The sequence below is a fragment of the Schistocerca serialis genome, chromosome 7 (assembly GCF_023864345.2).
Source record: "Schistocerca serialis cubense isolate TAMUIC-IGC-003099 chromosome 7, iqSchSeri2.2, whole genome shotgun sequence".
In the NCBI taxonomy this organism is placed as follows: Eukaryota; Metazoa; Arthropoda; class Insecta; order Orthoptera; family Acrididae; genus Schistocerca; species Schistocerca serialis.
In genome coordinates this window covers 21945671-21972073 of record NC_064644.1, presented here as the reverse complement: position 1 = coordinate 21972073, position 26403 = coordinate 21945671, and the positions used below count along the sequence as shown (strand labels likewise).

Genomic DNA, 26403 nt, shown 5'->3' with positions numbered 1-26403 from the left:
GAACATTGTTTACGTATATGACGAACAGTAGTGGACCTACGACTGAACCTCGAACCTTGGGGAATCCCCTACGTGATTTCTCCCCAGTCATAATTATGTCCCTGGACTATATTGCTTGCCCGCATCTCGTGGTCGTGCGGTAGCGTTCTCGCTTCACCCGCCCGGGTTGCCGGGTTCGATTCCCGGCGGGGTCAGGGATTTTCTCTGCCTCGTGATGGCTGGGTGTTGTGTGACGTCCTTAGGTTAGTTAGGTTTATGTAGTTCTAAGTTCTTGGGGACTGATGACCATAGATGTTAAGTCCCATAGTGCTCAGAGCCATTTGAACCATTTTTGACTATATTGCTTGAATCGCTAAGTACAGCTTTCTGCATTCTTTTGGTTAGACATGACATTATTGATTGGTTGGCTACACCATCGATTGTATAAAACGTCTATTTACCTAGAAGAATCAAGTGATTCACACAGTCAAATGCCTTAGTGAGGTCGCAGAGAATACTAACCAGTGGTATTTATAATTTGAGCGGACGTTAAATGGAGCAACCCTTCTGAAAGCCAAACTGTGGTTGTCTAAGGATACTATCGTTGCTAAGGTAAAGATACTATTCTAGAATACATAATTTTCTCAAAAATTTTGGAGAATGATGTCAGCAAATGGATTAATTCGTGTAGCCTAGGTGGTGTGTTGCGACTTCGGGGTGACCTGTGGCACTGTCTAGTAAAAGAAGACCAAAATGAAACACTCTTACTGCACAGTGCCACAGGCTGCTCCAAAGTCCTAACACAAACACACAGCCACATTGGGACTTTTTTCTGTTCCCGAAACTACGAGAGAAAACCTCAAACGGTCGTCGTTTTACTGGCACAGATGAGATTAAAAACGGATCGCTGACTGTGTTAAATGCTATCTCAAAGATGGAGTGGGATTCCTGGGGTAGGATAAGGACTTGAAAGTCACCGAAGTGGCGTCGAATTGGGAGACTTGCAAAGGCCGTTGGGCCTCACGGTCCTACTGTTGCCACTGCTGGATCAGACGCACAGTGGGAAACGCTGCGTGCTCCGCTCTGCCGCCGGAGCTGACCCCTGCCTGTAAAGCCGGCAGGCGCGCTTTCGTCGCTCCGCGTCAATTTGCTGCGGCCCAGCCCTTTGTCCCGGCGGCGCTCGTAATGTTTAGTAACGCCGCGACTCGGCGGACGTTTCTGTGCGCAGCCCGAGCCCCCGCGCTCAGCACCTGATTAACACGTCCGTCGGCGGCGCGCTATTTCAATACGCCCCCACACCCGTAGCCGCAGCCGCAGCCTGGAATGCGCGGCCCTCCTTCACTTGCCGCGCGCTATTTCAGAGCGCCGGCGTCCACCTCCGCCTCCGCCTGTGAATGCCGCCACGTCGCCTCGTTTCACAACGGCCCGGTGTGCCGGACGCACGGCGCCCACGCCTCAAAAGCCTTCCCTCATTCAGGAGCGCCGCGGCGACAGCTCCACGACTCGTGAATTTACGGCTCAGAAAACTGATACCTGGCAACCCTGATGCGATCAGAAAATAGCGTTCTCAATGGGGCTCAGTTTCTATTAAAGAAAGAAAACACACACACACATCATAAACGGAGGCCTCGTGATCTGGGGATATAACTACAACGCAATCAACTATTAATGTCAGCGAGAAAGTTAAGTGTAACCTGCTAAGCTATTTTTGATTCGGTAGTCCATTCCTCTGTATCTAGTTGCGGGCTCGTCATCAGAGAACTGCAAGGATTTATCATTGCAAAATAATCTCTAAAACTTTGATCATTGACATTTCAGCAATAGGGATGCGAAATTTCAGCAACGGGGATATGAAGAAAGGGTCTGTTTGTGGCATAAAGTTCTCTCCCTCTCCGCCGACCGGTGTGGCCGTGCGGTTCTAGGCGCTTCAGTCTGGAACCGCGTGACCGCTACGGTCGCAGGTTCGAATCCTGCCTCGGGCATGGATGTGTGTGATGTCCTTAGGTTAGTTAGGTTTAAGTGGCTCTAAGTTCTAGGGGACTGATGAGCTCCGATGTTAAGTCCCATAGTGCTCAGAGCCATTTGAACCATTTGACCTCTCGATTATGTCCCATAAATGTTCGATGCGGTTCATGTCGAGCGACCTGTGTGGCCAAATCATTTGCTCGAATTGTCCATAATGTTCTTCGAACCAATGGCGAACAACTGTGGACTAGGGACGTGCTGCATTGTCATCCATAAAAAAATCTATCGCTGTTTGGGAACATGAAGTCCATGAATGGCTGCAAATGGACTCCAAACAGCCGAACACAACAATTTCAATTTCCAGACAATGATCACTTCAGTTGGACAGAGGACCCAGTTCAGTCCATATAAACACAGCCCACACCATTACAGAGTGATCACCAGCTTCCACAGTACCTTGTTGACAGCCCGGGTTCTTGGCTTCTTTTTTTTATTTTAATTTTTTTTATATACAGGGCTATTACAAATGATTGAAGCGATTTCATAAATTCACTGTAGTTCCATTCATTGACATATGGTCACGACACACTACAGATACGTAGAAAAACTCATAAAGTTTTGTTCAGCTGAAGCCGCACTCCCGGTTTCTGCCGCCAGAGCACTCGAGAGCGCAGTGAGACAAAATGGCGACAGGAGCCGAGAAAGCGTATGTCGTGCTTGAAATGCACTCACATCAGTCAGTCATAACAGTGCAACGACACTTCAGGACGAAGTTCAACAAAGATCCACCAACTGCTAACTCCATTCGGCGATGGTATGCGCAGTTTAAAGCTTCTGGATGCCTCTGTAAGGGGAAATCAACGGGTCGGCCTGCAGTGAGCGAAGAAACGGTTGAACGCGTGCGGGCAAGTTCCACGCGTAGCCCGCGGAAGTCGACGAATAAAGCAAGCAGGAAGCTAAACGTACCACAGCCGACGGTTTGGAAAATCTTACGGAAAAGGCTAAAGCAGAAGCCTTACCGTTTACAATCTACAAGCCTTGACACCCGATCACAAAGTCAAACGCTTTGAATTTTCGGCGCGGTTGCAACAGCTCATGGAAGAGGATGCGTTCAGTGCGAAACTTGTTTTCAGTGATGAAGCAACATTTTTTCTTAATGGTAAAGTCAACAGACACAATGTGCGAATCTGGGCGGTAGAGAATCCTCACGCATTCGTGCAGCAAATTCGCAATTCACCAAAAGTTAACGTGTTTTGTGCAATCTCACGGTTTAAAGTTTACGGCCCCTTTTTCTTCTGCGAAAAAAACGTTACAGGACACGTGTATCTGGACATGCTGGAAAATTGGCTCATGCCACAACTGGAGACCGACAGCGCCGACTTCATCTTTCAACAGGATGGTGCTCCACCGCACTTCCATCATGATGTTCGGCATTTCTTAAACAGGAGATTGGAAAACCGATGGATCGGTCGTGGTGGAGATCATGATCAGCAATTCATGTCATGACCTCCACGCTCTCCCGACGTAACCCCATGCGATTTCTTGCTGTGAGGTTATGTGAAAGATTCAGTGTTTAAACCTCCACTACGAAGAAACGTGCCAGAACTGCGAGCTCGCATCAACGATGCTTTCCAACTCATTGTTGGAGACATGCTGCGCCGAGTGTGGGAGGAACTTGATTATCGGCTTGATGTCTGCCGAATCACTAAAGGGGGCACATATCGAACATTTGTGAATGCCTAAAAAACTTTTTGAGTTTTTGTATGTGTGTGCAAAGCATTGTGAAAATATCTCAAATAATAAAGTTATTGTAGAGCTGTGAAATCGCTTCAATCATTTGTAATAACCCTGTATTTACGTATTAAGGGAGGGGGGGAGGGGGGGGGCTCTAAGTCACACCACGAATCCGAAGGTCCATAGTCGAGTCCTCTGTAAGCCTGGGATTTCTTTTTTCTGTCACTGGTCGCTTCCTTCACCTCTTTGCAACGATTTCTTAAAGCGAGAAATTACAAGTTGTATCTCAGTTCGCAGCACACGTTAAACTATCGTTACCCCTACAAATGGCTGTGTTGGGGGAGGGGGGGAGGCAGGGTCGTGTCATCTTGAATAAAACTTAATAAAGTAGCGCAGTGTTAAAACCAACCTTCGAGTTGAAGAGAGCTTCACATTAGTTTACAGAGTAAGAAATGTAATGGTTTAAAAAGAGATTGTGTTTAGCTAAAGGGTTTCAGTTAATCCATTGGCTGCGTTATTTTCATGTCGGACGAGAAGAGTTGGAAAATGGGATATCTGGAAAAAATGGGGTGAGTTCTGTGATCCCAGGTTTTCACCATCGCACACGTTGACAGCTTCATATCTTAGTGTATGAGGACTGCCGTCCGTTCATGTCGTCTCGGACACCCACTGAGAACGTAGCCTGCATTCTCCGCTTCGCTACAAGAACACCAAGGTACCTCCATAATGAGCACCCATGCTGTTGTTCCAATTTATGAAACAAATTAGTTTTCTGTCACTATATTTCATATCCTTTATGCCTCGCCACGTTATCTACAATATCACCTTGTTTTCATATCCAATTCAAGCACCGAGCGAAGTGGCGCAGTGGTTACGAACTGGACTCGCATTCGAGAGGACAACGGTTCAAATTCGCGTCCTGCCATTCGGATTTAGATTTTCAGCGATTTCTCTAAATCACTCCCGGCAAATTCCTCGATTATTCCTTTTAAATGGCAGGCCGATTTCCTTTCCCATTCCTGACATATTTAGAGGTTAGGCTCCGCCTCGAATAACCTCGATGTCAACGGGACGTTAAATCTTAATCTTTGCCTTCCTTTTTTTTTCAATACATTCTTTAGGTAAAGCACTGGAGTGATATCTGTCACCACAGAGAGATAACTCTGATCTTGATACATTTCTGCTGAAGCCCACGCTTAGGTCTTGGTAGAAGGCTGGCTATAGCATGTTGCCCGTCAAGGAAATACTGCGTAGCGTATCTCAAATGACAGACGTGCCGTTATTTTGGTGGTGTTAGGATCTAGGACCGTAAATTTGGAGGAACACGTATGCTGGAACAGGTACCAAAGGAAATATTCGTCTAAAATACAGTGACATTCAGGTGTGAAACGGAGCAGTGTGTTGACTCGCCACAGTACTGGGCTCACACTGTCCGCTGAATGTGACACTGTTACTGGCGGCTGACGTACTTACCGGCGATGGTGTTGAGGAACATGAGGTACTCGAAGTTGGAGATCTCCCGCCGCTGCCACTTCTGCGTCATGTTCGAATTGCGCATCAGCTGGCGCGGCGACATCATGGAGGCCCGTCTGCAAGAAGAACAAGAAGCGACACTGCATAAAACCGCCGAGAGTGGTCACGGCGGCACGGCGCAAGTGCGGGCGTTAAAGTCCGTCGCAGAGGAAACGCGAAATACGCACACTAACTGAAAGGGGAGACATTATGGCCGAATGTGTTGATGCGCGAATAAAATAGAATGCTAAATCCTTTAAGAACAAGTTTCTTGTGACGGAGGCGCGCCTGTGACACGTAATTGCCCCCACTGTGATTCTCAAACTGCCTATACCTGTCATGCATCACCAATTCACACCATCTCGGAAAGTACGTTACACAGAATACAGGACCGGCACGAGAAATGTGACGTAGCAAGACTCTGAAGTCAGACAGCGACATTGCAGTTTCGTCGTCGTACACGTTACGCTTTTAATAGCAGCTACCGGCCTGACGATACAACATTCTCAGTGTGAAACTGTTCTTCTTTTATTCTTCGTCCTCCCATTGGTTGCTGTCGTTCCGCATTTCTTTCTACACTGTGCCAATCTATACATTTCTGCATTTCTACATCAGCGTCTTCAGTATCCTTGATATGTATTCCATTCTTCCCTGACTCTAGAATTTTTCACCTCTACTGTTTCACTATCACAGCTACTGAAGCGTATCTGGTAACTCATTCCCGAATTGTGACTGAACTCGTATAATCACTTGCATATTGCCAGTAACGGTGTTCGTGACTGTGTCCAGCAGCTAAAACGTATGTGGTGGCCACCTTATGTTTATGGTGTGATGTATTGTGCGAATCTAATGTGCTTATCTACTGTAACGATTACTGATACGTTGAGGTTGTTACGAACTAATACAATATGCTATTCATATACTTAACGTTAAACTAGGGACAAGTAAAAGTGACTTATAAACTACGTGGAATAGTGCTACAAAATGAGGGCAAATGTTTGATCATTGCAACAAGTAGAATGCATGGTGTAAGTGACCAGCGGAATATCGGCCAAAAATATTCAGGCGCCGTGTCTTTTTGGCAACAAATAGACTATATACATTTTCCATAACCCGTGTGCGCAGTTCGGACAGCATTACGTTACAGGACCTTTGCTAGACCAGTCGTACACAAGGGGCAAGAAGCTTTTTCCAAAATATATTTAATTCATACAGCAATAATCTAGACGGGAAGAGAAGAGGCAAGACAGTATTGCTGCTAACAATCCGCCATGCACTATTAAGCCGTTTTCAAGTAAGATGTAGTGCTGAAAACCGTGGATGCTAGTTACAAATCTTTCCGTTACCAGTTGTACACAGGGCTGCCATATCTAGCTGGGACCTCGTCGGGACATTCGGAGATGGGGATGTAGAAATGAAGTAAAAAATTTATTTAATATCATTACTTGTTATTTAGAACACAACTATAAGGAACTTGGTGCTGCAGAAGCAGTAGGTAATCCTTTTTTTTTCGAGTCACGTTTAGTTTCTAGAAAGCTGTTCAACACATATATTTCCGAAAACAATGATCGCCTGCAATCGTCACACCATTTTTAGACAAGTCTTCTTTCCCTTTTACGTGTTTATAAAACTCCATGCAAGTCAGCTTGTAGTTAAACTGGCACTGTAAGATTGATTACACAGTCCTGGAAGCACCTAATATCTTTCATCAGTGCACTGGGCGGACATAAGCGAAAACGCTCTTTCCACAATGCCGTTGTAATAAAGTAAATCCACTTTTCTTCCACGGACTTTTTAGACTTCCATTCTTCCGAGTCACGTTTAGTTTCTAGAAAGCTGTTCAACACATATATTTCCGAAAACAATGATCGCCTGAAATCGTCACACCATTTTTAGACAGGTATATAATAGCGTTTTCGGTCATCACCCAATCTGGGGTTTCAATAACCTCATCCAATCAATGCTTGATATTTATTAAAAGAAATAATCTATTCCTCTAAGTAATTAAATGATATGGTATAGAAAAATTTCGAAATCAAATAGTTTCTTAATTAGGGTTCTCATTCTTTAAATTGTTCAAATTCATCTTGGTTTACATGCCAATAAAACTGGCAGTCTTCCTTTCATTCAGATATCTTTGAGTGTTGATTAATATATTTCCTACTTCAATTATAGAGAATTTATTCTTCTTCACGCTTTTTATATGGTTTTCAAACAGAGCCAAGTTTGACTGCAGAAACGTGAAGTAAATTTCGCTGATCGGCCTACTGAAAAAAATCTGAAATTATTTTAAGTGGTGTGTCTACGGAGTCAAAAAATTGTTTTAATGGAATAAAAAGCTTATGAATTCTCTGAACTAGGGGCATTAACGACAGCCATCTTGTTTTTGAATGAGATAGAAGAGATGATTGACATCAACGTATAAGTGGAACTCTTTCAGTTTCTTTGTCCTCACTGCGTGTATTGAAAAATAATTAAATACTGTTATGGCGATTGCTTCAATGTCCACAGTGAAGACTCTAGCAGCACCTGATACAGTATTGTGGAGAACCCGATCACGGCATCCAATTCCTTCTACATTTTTTTCTAGTTCTTCCTTGGCATCCAATTCCTTCTATATTTTTTTCTAGTTCTTCTTTAATTTGGTGGAACAGTGTACTGGAAAGTTCGCACACTGAACTTTGCACCAAGTGAAATTTGCGCCCAGAGAGGATCGTGGAAGGGTCCACTAATCCCTTTGGTGGATCAGTGTACTGGAAAGTTCGCACACTGAACTTTGCACCAAGTGAAATTTGCGCCCAGAGAGGATCGTGGAAGGGTCCACTAATCCCTTTGGTGGAACAGTGTACTGGAAAGTTCGCACACTGAACTTTGCACCAAGTGAAATTTGCGCCCAGAGAGGATCGTGGAAGGGTCCACTAATCCCCTGCCCGACAGGTAGGAGAACTGAGGGACGCTACCTAGACGTTTCCGAGCCATACTGTACAGAATGCAGCGAACTGAGAAGGTCCATGTTAAGAGTGCATCGACAGCTTTCTGCAAGAAATTGACACATGTTGCAAAACCGTGGAATTTATATTAGACATGTTTCGGACCCCGTCATTTGATTCAAACTTCAGAAACGAAACTTCCCATGACTACACAAAAGTCAATTGACAATTATCATGAGATTCCTGAAGACGGTATCCCTGAACAAATTTCACGACTAAGAAGATTTTTTCCGGAAGTGTTCGCAGATTTGTTTTGGCGCTATTTTCTTAACGACGTGTGTTTCGATAGCATTATGCAAGAGAATTCTTTGTTTCAAAAGCCAAATCAATTAAGAATTATCTTGGGTCCACTATGAGTCAAGCACGACTGTCTAATTTAGCAGTTACTCAACAAAAAATGAGCTAGTTAAAGATATCTATATTGATGAGGCAATCCAAAAATTTGCAACCGAAAAGGAAGGAAGACATTCTAAGCTATGTGCTAGTAACCTGTCAGCAATGAGAGCTTCAGTTACTTGTTCTGAGTCCGTAACAATCAGTTAAACCGTTTTTTTTCTAAAAACTGCTCTTTACCTATCCGTTTTCATGCATAAAAAACTGTTTGCGAAGTGTATTTTATGCTTTTGTGTCGTTGGCAATTTGCGGCGATGGAGTGACAAAATAAAAGTCCACACCGTTTCCCAAACTACATCAGTACGCCACTGCGTAAATGTCACTCCGAACAAGATTAAAATATTAGATATGCAGATAACCAAATTGGAAATTCTTTGTACAGCTACGTCCAAGTTCGAAACTAATCACCGCAAATATCGCCAAGACATTCAATAACATTTAAATAGTTCATGAGTCTTATATTTGCGCCATTGAAGTTAGTGCATGTGTCTTAGAAGCTTCATAAAGTGAATGACAAGTTAACTAACAGAAACAGTTTAATTCCACTGATATGTTTAATTTTAGCTCACTATATCTTCATTCATCGTCATAACAACCTACGGAAAACAAATTTTGCGTTTTGTGTTTTACGTCGCATCGACCGTAATTATCGTTACAAATATACGAGTAGCTTTCACCATCCCAGAATTTGCATAGAATGAGCTGAGAAACCACCGAAAACAAAAGTCGGTATGGCTAGCTAGATAACTGAGCCCAGATTTCTCAGAATAATCGGATTTACATTACACTTTATCAAGGCTTTTGACTGGCTAATTGGCAAAAGTAAATTATTGTCATTTAGGTGTGTTTAAAATCAGTCTATAACCATCAACCATACATCTTTTTTATTTATAAGTTGCTATTTACAGTTTGTACAATTTTCTATCCAACCACATCTTCTGATACATTTATTCAAGTTTTTGTAAGTGGGAGATAGCTTCCAAGCAAACCGTGATCTCACCATCTTCTTCGTTTTCCTTTTGCTTTTTTTCCATCCTTTCATCTTGCTTCTTGTAGACGGTTTCTCTTCCGTTTGCCTTCCATATTCAGTTCTGCCCTCATCAACGCGCATGCACAGTTCTGTGCTTCTCTTTCCATATGCCTAATTACGTCTGTGATTTTAAGATTTGGTTTAGCAAACATGTTACTAAAATTGCGGTGTCACCCTTCTACAGTGTTGGTCGTTCGATGGAGCCGTTTGTTACAACTCCTAAGGTTGAGACGGCTTTCTTCATTTGCCAACCATCTAAGTACAGAGTAGTCAAAAAACTCAGAAAGCCTGTGACTGTATCTCGAGCCAGCTATGATATATATACGTCCATGCACTTCGGCTGTCGGTAGCGTAACCGCAATCGCAGCAATCTCTGTTTATTTTAAATCTGCGGTCACGTCTACAGGTTTCCATTCTAGCATATGTTCCACCAAATTTCGGAAAAGACGGATGTATGTCTCTTTTCTTTTCTTTGGCAATAATGCAAAGCCAACTTACTAAATGTTTGTCTCATTATTTGTACGCCCAAAGTCGGGGTGAATGGTGTATATTTGCGAAAACTATTTGCTACAGCACTTGAACACACCATACATAAAAAAGGCTTCTTTACTTCTTAGAGCCTCTCTCCCTGCTCTTCCGTTAAAAACTATTATCCTTTCTCCTAATTTGCCGTCGCTTATCTGAAAACTGCTACCATCATTCATCTTCAGGTCAATTTCTTCTCTTGTCAGCGGATCTCTCATTTTCCTGTGATTTTGCTCGCTTGTAGTATAAACACTTTGTCGTTTGCTGCTCTGGCATTTCAGTGACAAAATCACACCCTCGGTTGTGCAGGCAACCCAACTGCTACGAATGTATTTTGGAAATAGAAGTCTCTTCCTCTCGTGCCCTTTTCTCTGCCTGGTTGAAAGTCTTCCTTACTTGCAGTCGAGCGTCACCCGGAGCTCCACATTCATGCATGTGTGAAAAAAGCACTTGCGATTCCTCGGCAGTGGTTTATCTTTCTGTCTCGAACAGCGCCACGTCACAGTCACGTCTTCTTTCGTTCTCTTCATTATGTAGGAATAACCTTCATAGTGGCAACATGGCTTACCGCGAATGGTCGTTGAAACTTCCGTACTGGAAATATTGTGACAGAAATACACAAGTCACACGATGTCAACTCTACTACAGCTAGAGCGGCTACTGTGGTACAGGTGGTCTATCGGAGAGCAGCTCGGCCGTGTCTGAGCAGCAGGTAGTTGTGGGTAATTACGACGGTCCGGGAGCAGGTAAGCGTGACACAAAGGAGCAGACGCTGGGCTCACATTTCACAGCTTTCTGGTTGGGCGCAAATTTGACTGGGCACAGTTTTCATGAATTCGATGAAAAACATACCGCTGGCCGCGTCGATGAAGCCCTCCGAAGTTGGTTAGGTATTGTCTCCACAAAAAGCGATTAATTTATCTAATGGAATTTGCAGTTGTCTTAAACCGTCTAGACAAAACTTTGCAATTGTCTCTGATGTTTCGTTATTCAGCGAATCAAACTTCAACAGCTTCTGTTGGATTCCGTCAGTTTCAGTAAAGTATTCAACAACTAACGGAAACATCATTTCAGCCTTGTGGTTCGATGTGTCAGTGCCTGTGCCGTAAAATGAAACTTCTTGCAATTGTTTTAAGCATTTCGACACGGAGTGTGGCGCGAGAACATTTTTAACAATAGCTGTAGCTTTGGATCCGGTTGTAGACTGTTACTGTACAAACAGTAACATCGTATAAAGTCGTCAAGCATCATCTGTCCTTGAGTTCTCTTGACTGCACCATAAAACTGAATGCCACAGTGAGTGTTTGTGCACTGCATTATTTTTGGCTGTTTAAGCGTTGTGAGGATGTTGGCAGAGTGTTACACATGCATTATTTTTTGAAAATTAACGAGTTGTGTTTGTGTCTGTATGCTGTGTACTGCTTTATTTCGACAGCTTAGGAGTTGTTTGCGTGTCTGTACATCAGTGTACTGCATTATTTCGGTAACTGTTTGCAGGACTGCAGGCTTTGTATTGTGACCCTAAGAACGTCAGAGAGAGTGTTTTGTATTAGTGCAATAAATAAACTATGTGAAATACAAACATAAATAAATTATTCCGAAATAAATGAAGTACACTCCTTCCTCTTGCCAGCAGCCCAGCGCATGCTGAGTCCTTTTACCGCCATTTTTTCCACAAACCGCCATGGGATGAAAGCGCCCTCTGGTGGCAGTACTGTGTACTAGGTCTGTTGGACTCCAAACCTCGTGGTGGGCATATTGGATGGAGCTACTGACTCAAATTGTTTAAATAAAGACTGCCTACAGAATAAAGACTTATGTCCATCCTATCCTGCACAGGCTGAGTCCTTTTATCGCCAGTTCCAAGGAAGAGGTGGCAGTCGGATGACTTAGGTTGGTGGAGGCAGCCCAAATGACTTTTTTCCCTGCCAAAACTTGAACCTCCTGCCATGATGTCACTGCAACATTGCCATATCTATTGCTGCAATCTTGAATAAATTTGGCAACAATGGATAGTGGGCCCATATGAATGTTGTCCCACTACATTCTGTCACATCCCACAAAAGTCGTCTAACATAATCATAAAATAGTATCTCTGTTCCAAGCAACAAAAGACACACTACGTCTAGAAATTGTACCGGAAAACTACGACTACTTGAAGGAGAATGCTAGAATGATCTGGGCATGGTCGCAAGAGTTTGACGCCATTTTTCGGCCATAGATTAATTTCTGGACAAGTGTAAATATATACTTTTGTGTTGAGAAGCTACAGAAAAGTACCAAGGTGCATTCCTCATTTTCGAAACTTCGTTTTCTCTCTCTGTCCCCAATAGTAAATGGCGGTTGGTACCTGGAAATACTGTAAGTTCGTAAGTGGCCAGTAATTTGTCTGTAGGACTAGAGCACTGTAATTTATGCTGATGGTGCAACATATCCTGTATTTAGCAGTCGCAAAGGTGCCAGATCGTTTGAGAAAGTATGCTACCTGTTCAGGGGCTTACGACGATAAATAAGTCATGTTAAGCAGAAGCACAGTAATGAGTGTGTAATGTAAGTTTAAAAAAATAGGTCGCACCGTAAACAAATTACGACCGATTCAAAACAGAGAGGAATTGCTCAATATCTCGTACCACCTTGCCTGTACCACATAATTGTCCTGGCCACAGCTATCCCACAAACTTGTTGCTGTTGTTGTTCTTCTTCTTCTTCTTCTTCTTCTTCTCTTTCTTCTTTTTTTACTTTTGCTTGGACTATAACATTTCATATTTTATCATTTCACTTTTTTCATAGTTTATCATTTCACTTTTTTTTTTTTTTTACTTTCTCTCGTAGCGAAACATTTCAAATGCTCAAAGTTTAATTATTTCTTTTTCTCCGAATGTCCTCGTTTGCTTTACCCACACCCGCGCCTTAACAGGCACAGCTTCGACAAATTCTTTCTCACTTCTAGGTTACTTTACCGCTAGCAGATTCCTCTTTTTGAGAAAACTTTTATTCGCTTCGATGCTCCTCATACAACCATCTCATAAATGTTTACTCAAGTTGAAGTGATAATCATCTTGAATCTTAGAAACTATGGCTTGTTGTTTGTAACTGTACTGGATGACAATACCAGCACACCAATGCAAATGAATGTCACTTTTATTTATTTATTTTGCAGGTTCGGCGTGGGACCTACTTGGTCATGACTTTTTTAAACGCTTCATTGTCTTTATTATCTCTCTCCTTCTCGTTCACCCTTTCTTGTACATCCACAATCACTACTTTGTCTTTTCAGCTGAGCCACATTACCTTTCTCTAGATTCACATTTAAAACTCTCTGGTCGCTGCTCTTCTGCAATGTCCATTTTTCAGCCTCGTAAAGGACGAAGCTGAAATCCACAATCAAAATGTTCTGGAAAATTTCCAACTATTTTGGTATAATGGTGAGATGGTTAGTTACAGAATAATAATACAATTATGATTGCCTTTTTGTTTCTGTGAAAATACATTCGCAACAGTGAATAGCTTCTGGAATGCGATAACGAAACCGAAGAGCACAGGAAAGAGATATTGCAATATTAAGAAACTCGACACAGAACCATTCAGTTCTGAATGGCAGCAAGTACCGCCAGTATATGGAGCAAGTTCGTTTTCACACAAGTCACACAACACATACCATCGATATCTGCACTGTTGTGCAGATATTTCGAGTGCAATAAAGCTACAAACATAAATGGGGATAAGAATTCAAACGAAAAACAATAACTGTGTAACGAGAGGGCTGAGTCCACAGGTCCCTTGTACCAAAATGCTCACAAAGTATCCCTAAGAATAACCTACGGAATTATGTTGGCGAGTTCGAGTTCACCTTGCATGAGGCAACTTTCCACAAGAAACACTTCACCGAAGTTTTCCTTAGCTGCCCATCCAAGGGTTCACATTTTTTAAAGCTTTCCATTGCCATGTTATCTTTCTTTCCTCTTCCTCTTCGCATCTTACAGTGTTTCTTATTCTACATCCAAAACATTTAAATCTGCATCCTGCTTCATCATTTCTCTCTCAATATTTTACGTTCAAGAGGGCCCGCAGCATAGTATACGTCGGTATAAGACATTATGGATATGAATGCTCCAAACCAACTGCAATAAGATAACATGTCTTTTTATATATATATTTTACACGACAGGCCTGTTTCGGCTTATTGCCATTATCAAGTGACCTGCGAAATAATGTTAGTAAGATTATCTGTACATAAATTGTGGCTCTTTTACGTTTACATTTGAGCTGGTACTTATGTCTAGTTGGAAGTGACGACAATATAGCATTTATAGTAAAGTCTTTCTCTCATGTCTTGGTAAGTATAATAGTTCTTGTAGTTACTAAACGTAAAAATACGTTTTTGTCAGATATTTTGACAGTTCTTTACTATGATGCTATATGTTTACAAAGTATATACAGCTTGCCAGAGATGGTGTTACCCATCGTTGTTCTTATTTCCCTTTAAATTTTATATATTGTCTGTGTAAGTTTCGTTTACCATTTGTCTATGTCTTTTCGTGTTCTGTCAATAAAGTTTTCTAGACAGTATTTATGATTAAAATCGGTGTGTTCATTTAGAATTTTGTGTGGATGTTCCAGTTCTTCGAGAATGTTCACAGTAAGTCCTTTTGGTATTTTGTGTAATATTTGTAACGCAGTTTGGATTTTCTCTGCTTTGCGGTGTTGAGTTTTCAGATGTAGATGGAAGCTTGATGGATTACTATCACTGTTCCTGGAGCGTTCTTTAAATCTGGTGTTAAAATTTCGTCCGGTTTGCCCAATACAGAAATTATTGCAATCGTCACAGTTAATTTTGTATATTCCAGAAGCAAAACCAAAATCTCAGAATATGCCACTCTGGAATACACAAAACCAACTGTGACGATTGCAACAATTTCTCTGTTGGTCATACCGGATGAAACACTGCTTATCTTTTAAAATGGCGTTCGCTGAGTTCTCATTAACTTTATTGAGCGACTACTTCGCAGCTGGACTATAGTTCGAATCTCAGGACCAGGAGCTTTCTGAGTGTAATAGCGATCGAATAAAGAGGTACGCGGTGAAACACACAAACGTGTGACGCTTTGGTAGCGAGTGTTAGCGTGCTGACCCGCAACGGTGCACGGACACTCCCTCACGCGTTCTCGTGGTCGTCGCAGCAGTGCATGCTAGGGGTCTGGTCGCCATCATCGAGTCTCAGAAAAAGTAGACACTGGGCAAGTAGGGTCCTTTTGTCTATGGAGGTTACAGCGGAGATATTTCAATGTTCGTGCTCAGTGCTATTCCATCTCTATCACCAGTTGTGCTGAGGTTCTCGTTATTGCAAAAATTTACCAAATTTTAATACCATATAGAACTGGCGTACCAGTTTTCCCTTAAAAATTATTAAAATCTTTGGGAAAACCAACCATGACAAAATAGTTCCACCTGCTATGCGACATGTATGGGAGAAGCGAAATTCCCTCAGACTTCAAGAAGAACGAAATTTTCCCATTACGACAGAACGAAAATACTAACAGGTGTATGTATTACCAAGCTATCAGTTTAATGACTCATCGTTGTAAAATACTAAATATACATTATATACGGAAAGATGAAACGACTAACAGCAGCCAACTATTGGGGGAGATCACATACGGTTTAGGAGAAACGAAGGAACACGCGAACCAATACTGACATTACGATTTATATTAGAGTAAGGAAGGCAAACCCACATTTATATCATTGATGGGTTGAGCTAACTCTTTTAACAACGTAAACAGGAATACGCTTTTTGGAATTCGAAAGTTACAAGAGATAAAAGTCAGGGAATAAAAGGTTAGTTACAACTTGTATCAAAACCTGGCTACAATAAATTGCAACAGTCGAAGGACATGAAAGATGGGCTGTAGTTGAAGAGGGAGTGAGACAATGATGTTCAATCTGTTGAAGAGGGGGTGAGACAATGATGTTCAATCTCTACTTACAGGAGATTATAAAGGGAATTAAGAGAAAATATCGAAAAGGAATGTAAACCGGTGGAGAATAAATAAATGACGCTGTAATCCCGTGAGAGGTGGAAAAAGAAATTCGAACGGCCTCTTGAATAGAAGTCAAATTAAGTAAAAAATTCTGGGGAATTACAGCAGAAATTAACGCTCGGAAAGTAGTAGTGAACGAGTTTTGCCATTTGAGCGACAAAATAAATGACGACGACGCAAGTGAAGATGGCATATAATGCGAACTACAATAGCAAGGCAGGCTTTTCTGAAAACTAGAGAACAGTTGAAATGGAACACTAAGTTAGGCGTTAGGAGTCGTTTGAGGAGCGTTTTATTTGAAGCTGAGCCGCCGCTACTCTGATGTAGAACACGACAAGTGCCGTCACCCGATTTCCCAGGAACATCGCTCAGTGGAGGAGGAGTCAAAACAAGGGAACACGTGCCTCAGCGTCTCTGGAAATACTCGACCGTTCTTTAAGAAACGACAGACAATGATTCGAGGTGTTTTCGAAGTACTCTGCGTGCCTTTTATCGCACGAAATCCTCAAAAGAAATGGTGGTTCATTGGTTAGCATCGCCATTTCTTAATTTTGCGCGCCGTGTTCGGAGCCCTATTACAGTTTCTATTTATTTTATTTTATTTTTATTGGTTTCAAGTCTTTAGAAGTTTACTACACGGATGTTTCTTATCAAGTTAGCGGATAAAAGTGCGTTAATCAATTGTAGAATTACAACTGAATTTCACAATAAGTGTCATGTGTGTGAATGGTACTTTGAAGTGTTGCAGTCTTTTTAAATTGTCATTTTCTGATATTTTATAAGGATACCAATTCTTATTTCATTCTTATGTTCTTTCTTCGGGATGATTTGGTGCATCCCCGTGCATGATACCGATCACAGAAACATTTGAAACACAGCCACTGCGAACAGCACGAGCGTCGCGGGAAGCAGGTCTGCCACAATGATATTTCTTCATATGAATCTAACCCGGGAACTAAATGCCGTTGAGAACGCTGAATATTTCGGCGGTGGCAATAATTTCGTGCAAACCATGCAGCCGCGCGGGATTAGCCGAGCGGTCTCAGGCGCTGCAGTCATGGACTGTGCGGCTGGTCCAGGCGGAGGTTCGAGTCCTTCCTCGGGCATGGGTGTGTGTGTTTGTCCTTAGGATAATTTAGGTTAAGTAGTGTGTAAGCTTAGGTTCAAATTCAAATGGCTCTGAGCACTATGGGACTCAACTGCTGAGGTCATTAGTCCCCTACAACTTAGAACTAGTTAAACCTAACTAACCTAAGGCCATCACAAACATCCATGCCCGAGGCAGGATTCGAACCTGCGACCGTAGCGGTCTTGCGGTTCCAGACTGCAGCGCCTTTAACCGCACGGCCACTTCGGCCGGCTGTAAGCTTAGGGACTGATGGCCTTAGCAGTTAAGTCCCATAAGATTTCACACACATTTGAACATTTTTTTGAGCAAACCATGCATAACGGATCAGTTTTTCGAAAGCTGGCGCTTGCAATTGATTGTTAATCAAGATACGCTACAGAAATTTTACCGAAAATTTTTTTTAAAAAAATTCTGTAATGTTTTAATATAGTTTACAATTAGAAGACGAATAAAGACAACGTTATATCAATATACACTCGAAAAAATCCGTGTATTAATTTTCGACGGAATATGACGCATACATGAAGTACAAAAATAAAAGTAATAATCGAGTTTAGAACAGGGGCGCAGAATTAACCACTGTGCCACTATTTCGTTTGAGGATATTGCGCGGTAAATGGCTTGTAAAGTACCTGGAAAATACCTCGAAACGGTCAAGTATTTACGGATAAGCCGAGACTTGTGTTCGCTTATTTTGACCCCCCTTCCACTGAGCTAAGTTTCTGGGAAATCTGGTTATGACACATGCCGTATTCTCCTCGTGAACGATGGAAGGCGGCGGGGCTTCGCGTAACTCCCAGAGACAGCCGCACTAACCGGCGCTGCCAAACAGCGGACGCCCGTGTTTAATCTCAAGACGCGCGCACTGCGGCGCAACCAGCGCCATCGGCTCGGAAATCGTCCCTCCTGTTTCCGTACGTCTGTTCTCTCATTTACTTCGCGGATACATTCCGAGTAGAATTTATATTTTTACAGATCTCACACCTAAATAATGAAGACAAAATTCTTACATAAGTACCTAATGGCGACGATCCAAGCATCAGTTTCTCAACGACGCAATACAGCATCAGTTTCTCAACAACGCAATACAGCGTATGGATAAAAAATATCAGGATTAAGAATACAAGATTATTTAATTTAACAGCTTTTAAGTAATTCTTTTACAGATACTCCCCCTCTCCAGAATCCTTACTCCGTTCCACGTGATTTTTCCACTGCTCAAGGCAGTTTTTGAATTTATCTTCCGGAAACATTTTCAAGATGTCCGTCGCTTTTTCTTTCACGACTTCTTGCGTCTCGAATCTCGTTCCTTTCAATGCATATACCATTGCTGGCAACAGAAAAAGGTCAAAAGGAGCAACATCCGGTGCGTAGGGTGGAAGTTCAGACAGGGATCCCACGCTTAGCAGAAATGACTTGACAACCAATGCAGCACGGTGCACGGCGTTGTCCTGGTGCAGAATCCGTGTGTTGTTTTTTCACAATTTTCTTCTTTCTCATTCCCAGAGCATAGACAGGACTTCCAAGATAAACTCCTAATTTACAGTTCGATTTCCAGACACCCAATTCACGTACACAGCCTTACAGATCTCCAAAAATTCAATGATCATTGAATATTTATTTTGACATTAGAGCCTTCTTCAGTTTTGGTGACTTGGAGCACTTCCAATGCACTGATTGACGAATCATAAGTGAAAAACCACGATTAATCAAATATTATTTTCCCAGGAAATTTAGAATCCTTTTTGATAGTTTTCAACACGCCTGTGAAATTATTCATTCAACAGTCTTTTTGTTCTAGTGTCAGGTTGTTGGGCACCATTTTTGAACACAATTTTCTCATGTGAAAATGTTCATGTAAAATCTACCGAAATGTTTCTCTGTCGATTCTTACATCAGGAATCGCACGAATATTGGACGGACGCTCTTGTCGGATTAAATCTCCAATTTTTCAATGTTTTCGGCTGTTGTTGACATTGAGGGTCACCCTGGACGTGTGCATCTTCAGTCTCTTCTCGTCCGTCTTCAGACCGCGCAAAAACTTGCATGCGCGAAAGACAGTCCTCACCCTACACTTGTTTGAACAAAGAATGCGCCGCTGTAGTGGACTTCCCGAGTTTCACTACAAATTTCACATTAATCCGTTATTCTTTCAGAACTGTAAGCATTTTCTCGACGGCCTGAGGACACGCGGTCTGACACAAACGGAACTCACGCCTCGACTGACGTTTCGGCAGGTGAACGTGTAGTGGGGAATGCAGACGAGGGATGTCGCCTATCTCGGCAGTGAAGGGTCGGAACTGAGGGCCGCGCTGTTTGTCTGTTAAAAATCAGACTTTATTTTTAGCCAAAACTCATACGGAAATAACACCGTAACGTATGATTCACGCCCACGTCTTGGTGTTAGGGGCACAGGAGCCACTTTCGGACATTCAGTGCCAGGCACCTTGTCCAGCCTAGAGCTTATGGGTTGGTCGTCGTCCCGTAATCCGCCTTAGCAGCGCGTTCCAGTGGAATGCTATCAGGAGAGATAGGCCACTGAGAATACCTGTATCCTGCTCTCCAGGCTGATTGGCTGAATGATCAGAACGGTAAAACACTTTTGGGAACTGTTGGTAGCTCGCGAGATGGAGCAGTTGGTCAACGGCTATCCAGAGTATAAGCGCCAAGTTGCGGTGTAGAAAACTTTTTTTGAAGTCGGTAGTCAGTGACCCTTACAGTGATCAACGGAGTCACCAATACGCAAAGTCTAGAAGGACTGACACGTGTTTAGCGGGGTGCGGATGTGTCAGGCGAGTGGTCTGGTTTAGTGAGCGAGTAGGAGCTTTATGTGTTCAAAGTGACTAGTCATTAACCCAGCAAAATCGGGAGCGCCTTCATTACCGGGCAGTCCAATGCACTTACACGCATATCTTAATTTTTTTGCTGGATTGCGTGTTAACCGCTTGCACAAGGAACTCTGACAAACATTCGGTACTGTCACTGCATTATCTGATGTCCAGCCATGTCGTTCGCGCGACAACGTTTCAGTTTTTATAACCAAAGCAGCTGGGAATCATACAACAAACTAATGAATCTACACAATCCGCATACCGAGGATGTGTCGTTGGACGAAAAGGATGTATTTCATTGATTATACGGACCAGTTTCTTATTGTTCATTGGGACCGACAGAGTTCCGTCGAAAAGTACTTTGAACCTTTTCATTTCTCTCTGTTTCTGACTGTTCCAGTCACACAGCGTGATTATTGTGATAGGATACGAGACGTGTCGTCGTTTAATATGTTGTTTCGGAATGCGAGGGTACGTAAACCTCAGTTGTATTTGTATGGTGATACCAATGTTAGCAAGTCAACAACAGAAAAAGTTGTAGGATGAAAACATCATGAGTTTACGCCCTTTTCTTCCGAATTCACCTTCGGTAGGTATAGGACTAATATTCGCAAATTTAAATTGTTTAAAGAGTTCGACTGGTTCGGTGGCATTCATGTGTGTACATACTGAAATGCATTGCCGAGGGACACCCCGCAAGCGTTATTATTAAATTTTAACGCCAAAGACTAACACAAATTTGTTTTATAACGAGATTTTGAATTCTGATGTAATGCAGTGTGTTGTTATTGAGGGCTGGAATTAACACACGTAGCAGCCGTTCAATTTTATGAGGCAACGTATTACAAGTTTGTTGATAGATGTTTTAATTAGTAAATCTCTTCATTGCATCCTTTGCGCTCAGTGCACTAAAACTTTTTTTTTTCAAAATTTCCCTCTCGTTGATTCCATTTTGCACTTCTCTTCTAAGCAATTTACGAAGTGTAAGTACAATGGCCTCCAGATTCAAAGCTACAATTTTACAGTGGTGGCGAAAAAATATACTTATAGCATCATTAAGTTCTTTTAAGCTCCGTCATACTATCCTACACTACGACAGGATCGTTACTCACTTTACCTTCTTTATTTGTAACCCTACTTTCTCCCTAACACAGCCTCACGCTTCATGCGAACATATTCCTTCCAAGCCGTTAATCATACAGCAAAGGAATGATCCGCACTCTCCAGACATGAAACAAGAACTCTATTGTGCTTCGCGATCAATTTCTTCGAAATCAGCACAGGTGAAAAACTTCAAAATGTACGGTTCCTGTTTCTTTCTGACTCTTAAAGCCTAGAGCGTGGGGCCCGATGTGAAATTAAACTTAAAGAATTTAACACTGAAATGAAATCCATAACTGAAAACACGTGAAGACTTGCTTATTATCTGAATGACGCCTTATAATAGCCAGTGGATAAGACGGAAAGAAGTGAGACTCACAAGCGTAATAACCGCAACACTTTGAAAAGCAGTGCTGCTTCGGCGGGCAGCTGTCGAGCGGGTAGCAGGAAGCTGCGCTGGCTGGCTTGCGCGCTCACCTGGTCTGCGGGATGCCGTACTTGATGCCGACTCCGACCCTCGGCAGCGCCTTGATCACCTTCTTGACCGTCGCCTGGTCCGGAAATGCGAACATGATGGACGCTGCAACAGAGACAGTCAGGCACACGTCAGTGGGGAGCAAACGGGATTCACGGAGAACACTTGCTCATTAAATGGCCGTAGAGCCGTCTTGGCTGCTGCTAAAATCTTCCCCACAGAACAGAGTTCGCTAATAGAAGAACTCGAACGGCTTGCAGTCTTTATTTATTAATTCATATTAGATTTAAGTATACATCACGCAATGTGTTCAAGCACACGGCCGACTACTTTGAGGGTCAAAAGATCTTACGTTCAGTATCTTCTACTTTTGTTAATGAACATATTCCTTTTAATCAGTCGTTTATGAGTTATGAGCCCGACATACCCGAAAAGTTCTGAAATGAATAACAACAACCAGTACAAAAATTTCCTAGTGTTTGATATAACAGTTTTATGACAGCTAACGAATTGGACGCTCTCTACTTTCCTCTCTCCTGGCGCGCGCTCGTCATACTCATTGGGAAGTAAGCAGGGAGGCTGCGCGCCAGGAGATGGTCTGATGATGGTACTTGGTATCGAAACCTGTAGCCAGTAGTCAGAATAAAAAAATGCGACTGTAAGCTAAAGCAAATATTTTTTTCTAGTAGATGTTCCAGACGACACTACGTCGGGAAAAATGTAATACGCAACTAAATTGGCCGGTCACTGCAGACAAGCCATCAAGTATGAACGAAGCTGCGCGTATATGGCTTAAAAACTTTTATTCAAACACGCCACTGGAATGTAACTGGGGTACTATTGTTAACTATTCTTAGAATTTTACAGACTTCTTATGCGCGTAACTCATAACGACACCCTAAGAAGCCGTTCATTAACAAAAAAATGATATCCCCTGTGTGTGATTTGTTGATGAGTACAGTCTGCTGGTGATACACTGACACAAACTGAAAAATCAGTCCAGTTTTGCACTTTTTCCAACAGTTCATTAACTGGGAATTTTTCCCCTTCAAGCAGAATATTGGCAAGGGGACGATACAGTTTTCTCATTTCTCCGATTTTCACTTACATTCATAACACACAAACATTATCAATTGGCAGCACCATCCACATACACTATGTGATAAAAAGTATCTGGACACCTGGCTGAAAATGACTTACAAGTTCCTGGCGCCTTCTATCTGTAATGCTGGAATTCAAAATATGGTGTTGGCCCAACCTCAGCCTTGATGACAACTTCCACAGGCATACGTGCAATCAGGTGCTGGAAGGTTTCTTGGGGAATGGCAGTCCATTCTTCACAGAGTGCTGCACTGAGGAGAGGTATCGATGTCGGTCGGTGAGGCCTGGCACGAAGTTGGCGTGCCAAAACATCCCAAAGGTGTTCTATAACATTCAGGTCAGGATTCTGTGCAGGCCAGTCCATTTCAGGGATGTTATTGTCGTGTAACCACTCCGCCACAGGCCGTACATTATGAACAGGTGCTCGATCGTGCTGAAAGATGCAATCGCCATCCCCGAATTGCTCTTCAACAGTGGGAAGCAAAAACGTGCTTAAAACATCAATGTAGGCCTGTGCTGTGATTGTGTCACGCAAAATATGAAGGGCTGCAAGCCCCCTCCATGAGAAACACGACCACAGCGTAACACCACCGCCTCCGAATTTTACTGTTGGTACTACACACGCTGGCAGATGACGTTCACCAGGCATTCGCCGTGCCCACACCCTGCCATTGGCTCGACACATTGTGTACCATGATTCGTCACTCCACACAACGGTTTTCCACTGTTCAATCATCCAATGTTTCAAAAATGAAAAAAATGTTTCAAATGGCTCTGAGCACTACGGGACTTAACAGCGGAGGTCATCAGTCCCCTAGAACTTAGGACTACTTAAACCTAACTAGCGTAAGGACATCACACACATCCATGCCCGAGGCAGGATTCGAACCTGCGTCCGTAGCGGTCGCGCGGTTCCCGACTGAAGCGCCTAGAACCGCTCGGCCACACTGGCCGGTTACGCTTCTTACACCAAGCGAGGCGTCGTTCGGCATGTACGGCGTGATGTGTGGCTTATGAGCAGTCGTTCGACCATGAAATCCAAGCTTTCTCACCTCCTGCCTAGCTGTCATAGTACTTCCAGTGGATTCTGACGCAGTTTGGAATTCCTGTGTGATGGTCTGGATAGATTTCTGCCTATTCCACATTACGACCCTCTTCAACTATCGGCGGTCTCTGTCAGTCAACAGACGAGGTCAGCCTGTACGCTTTTGTGCCGTACGTGTCCCTTAACGTTTCCACTTCACTATCACATCGGAAACAGTGGACCTACGGATATGTAGGAGTGTGGAAATCTCGCGTATAGACGTATGACACAAGTGACACCCAATCACCTGACCACATTCGAAGTCCGTGATTTCCGCGGACCGCCCGATTCTGCTGTCTCGTGATGTCTAATGATTGCTGAGGTCGCTAATATGGAGTACCTGGCTGTAGGTGGCAGCACAATGCACCTAATATGAAAAACGTATGTTTTTGTGGGTGTCCAGATACTTTTGATCACATAGTGTACTACTCCTAGAACATACTACGGAATGAAAACTGCATTACACTTTACTATCAGCAGTTTTCTGACGCAGCCGGCCGTCTGTTCTACTGAGAAATTCTCGCATAATGTTACAAGTATGATGTTAACGAATCCATAATGTTTTCAAGTGGTACACAGAGACAGTGAAATATATACGTATCATCAATAAATGTCTGACGACATTCACAACATGGTCTTTTAATTTTCGATACGTATTTCGGAGCGAAGGTTCCAACGTCAGGGTTTCTGCCAGGACTTCGTAAAGTAGCTGCACTTGCGTGATCTTGTGTTGTTGTATAAACGTAAAAACATATGTGGGCTACGAAAGACAAACTACAACGGTAAAAAATGCCTACGTATTGTGAGGATCTGCTTTACTAGCTCCCCATGGCGAAATTCCTCTATTAGCTGTTTGTTCTCTTGCACATATACAGTCAACAAACAAAAGAACCAAAACACCGAAAATAAACAATCTGTGTCACCAAAGAAATACAGTAAAAGTAATTCTTCTGTATAGATACACTACATTTGAGAAACAAGTTTGCTCTCAATGAGTATATTTTTCTTACTACTGCGAGAAATTACACAAATCATAATGAAGGGTGTTCTCACAATTTTATATGAAGAGTTCAATTTTTAATGAACAAAAGTAGCTAACATTAAATAAGAGTTTACAATGGATGAGATTACTAAGCGAAAGTTTCTTTAGAGTACTGAGAAATGCAATCTAATCGCTGTTTGTGTTGTCTTTACGTATGTATGTTCACTGTTTGTTTCCAACCAGCTTCCAATATCATTTTGAGATGTTACCAGTACAGTCTCGTATACGCCTCTATTTCAAACACAAGTGCAACTTATAAATCGAATTACCTTTCTTTTTTAAAACTGAAACTGATGAATCACTTTAACACCGGAATATGGCTAAACGTATCTATTACACCACAAAAATTTTCACAATAAGTTGTAAATTTTTGACATTTAATAGTGAAAGCACTGACATCAAAACCATTATGATCCTGAGTATACAGGGTAAATAAACCCAATTTGCCCGCCCGGCTAGCCGTGCGGTCTAACGGACTGCTTCCAGGACCGGCAAGAATCCGCCCGGCGGATTAGTGTCGAGGTCTGGTGTGCCCGCCGGTCTGTGGATGGTTTTTAAGGTGGTTTTCCATCCGCCTCGGCGAACGCGGGCTGGTGGTTCCCCTTATTCCGCCTCAGTTACCCTGTGTCGGCGATTGCTGCGCAAACACTGTCTCCACGTACGCGTAAACCGCACAATAACTCTGGGTTCGGTGTGGGGCGGCGGTGTGGTTAGTGGGCTGCTGTAACCTGTTGTGGGGTTGTGTACCACAGCGGGCTACGGCGAGGACGAAGCCTCTCTGTCGTTTCTAGGTCCCCAGTTCCATACAATCAATACATTATAATACAATCCCAATTTTCTTTTTACTTTCATGGTGGGTTAACAGACAAACATCCGCTCCGAATTTTAAATATACAGCACTGAATGCAAGCAACACCGAGTTTCGATGACACTCCAATTCGCACGGAGACGCTGAACTCGTATCCCTTAAGATTACAATGATGAAACACAAAAATTGAGCCGAGGCTAAAGATTCGGACACACCGTTGCTAATCGCTTGTGTATCGGAATCAAGGCAAGTGTCTGTTTGCAGCTGAGGACAAAGCAGCCAAGAGAGCATGTGTTTGCACTAATCTTACGAAAAGATGCAAAAATTAGCTTCGTGAAAGGGCGTTCCGCAATGCTAAAGCGTGTCATAAGGGATACCGAAAAAAACCCAAGTCTCGCTGCATTTCCTGATCAGTAACTTTGTAATAGTACGAATGTAAATGCAGTATCAGCCACAATCAGCAAACCAATTAGCAAACCAATCTACCCTTGAAACTTTCTGGAAGATAAAAACTGTGTGCCGGACCGAGACTCGAACTCGGGACCTTTGCCTTTCGCGGGCAAGTGCTCTACCAACTGAGCTACCCGAGCACGACTCACGCCCGGTCCTCACAGCTTTACTTCTGCCAGTACCTCGTCTCCTACCTTCCAAGCTTTACAGAAG

The 26403-nt window shown here is 42.8% G+C and overlaps 1 protein-coding gene and 1 non-coding gene across 2 annotated transcripts in view; both read right to left on the bottom strand.

The window, feature by feature from the left end:
- The window catches only part of LOC126412765 (neurobeachin), a 1487907-nt gene that overhangs the window by 140784 nt on the left and 1320720 nt on the right, over positions 1–26403 (bottom strand). Inside the window, exons 37-38 of the mRNA XM_050082518.1 lie at positions 21708–21810; positions 5152–5267 (exon numbers count right to left, since the gene is read on the bottom strand). Coding sequence (XP_049938475.1) covers positions 5152–5267; positions 21708–21810 — 219 coding nt within the window. The remainder of the gene's footprint in view (positions 1–5151; positions 5268–21707; positions 21811–26403) is intronic.
- Trnas-cga (transfer RNA serine (anticodon CGA)) lies at positions 26257–26331 on the bottom strand. The gene has a single exon. It is a non-coding gene; the product is annotated as a tRNA-Ser (tRNA).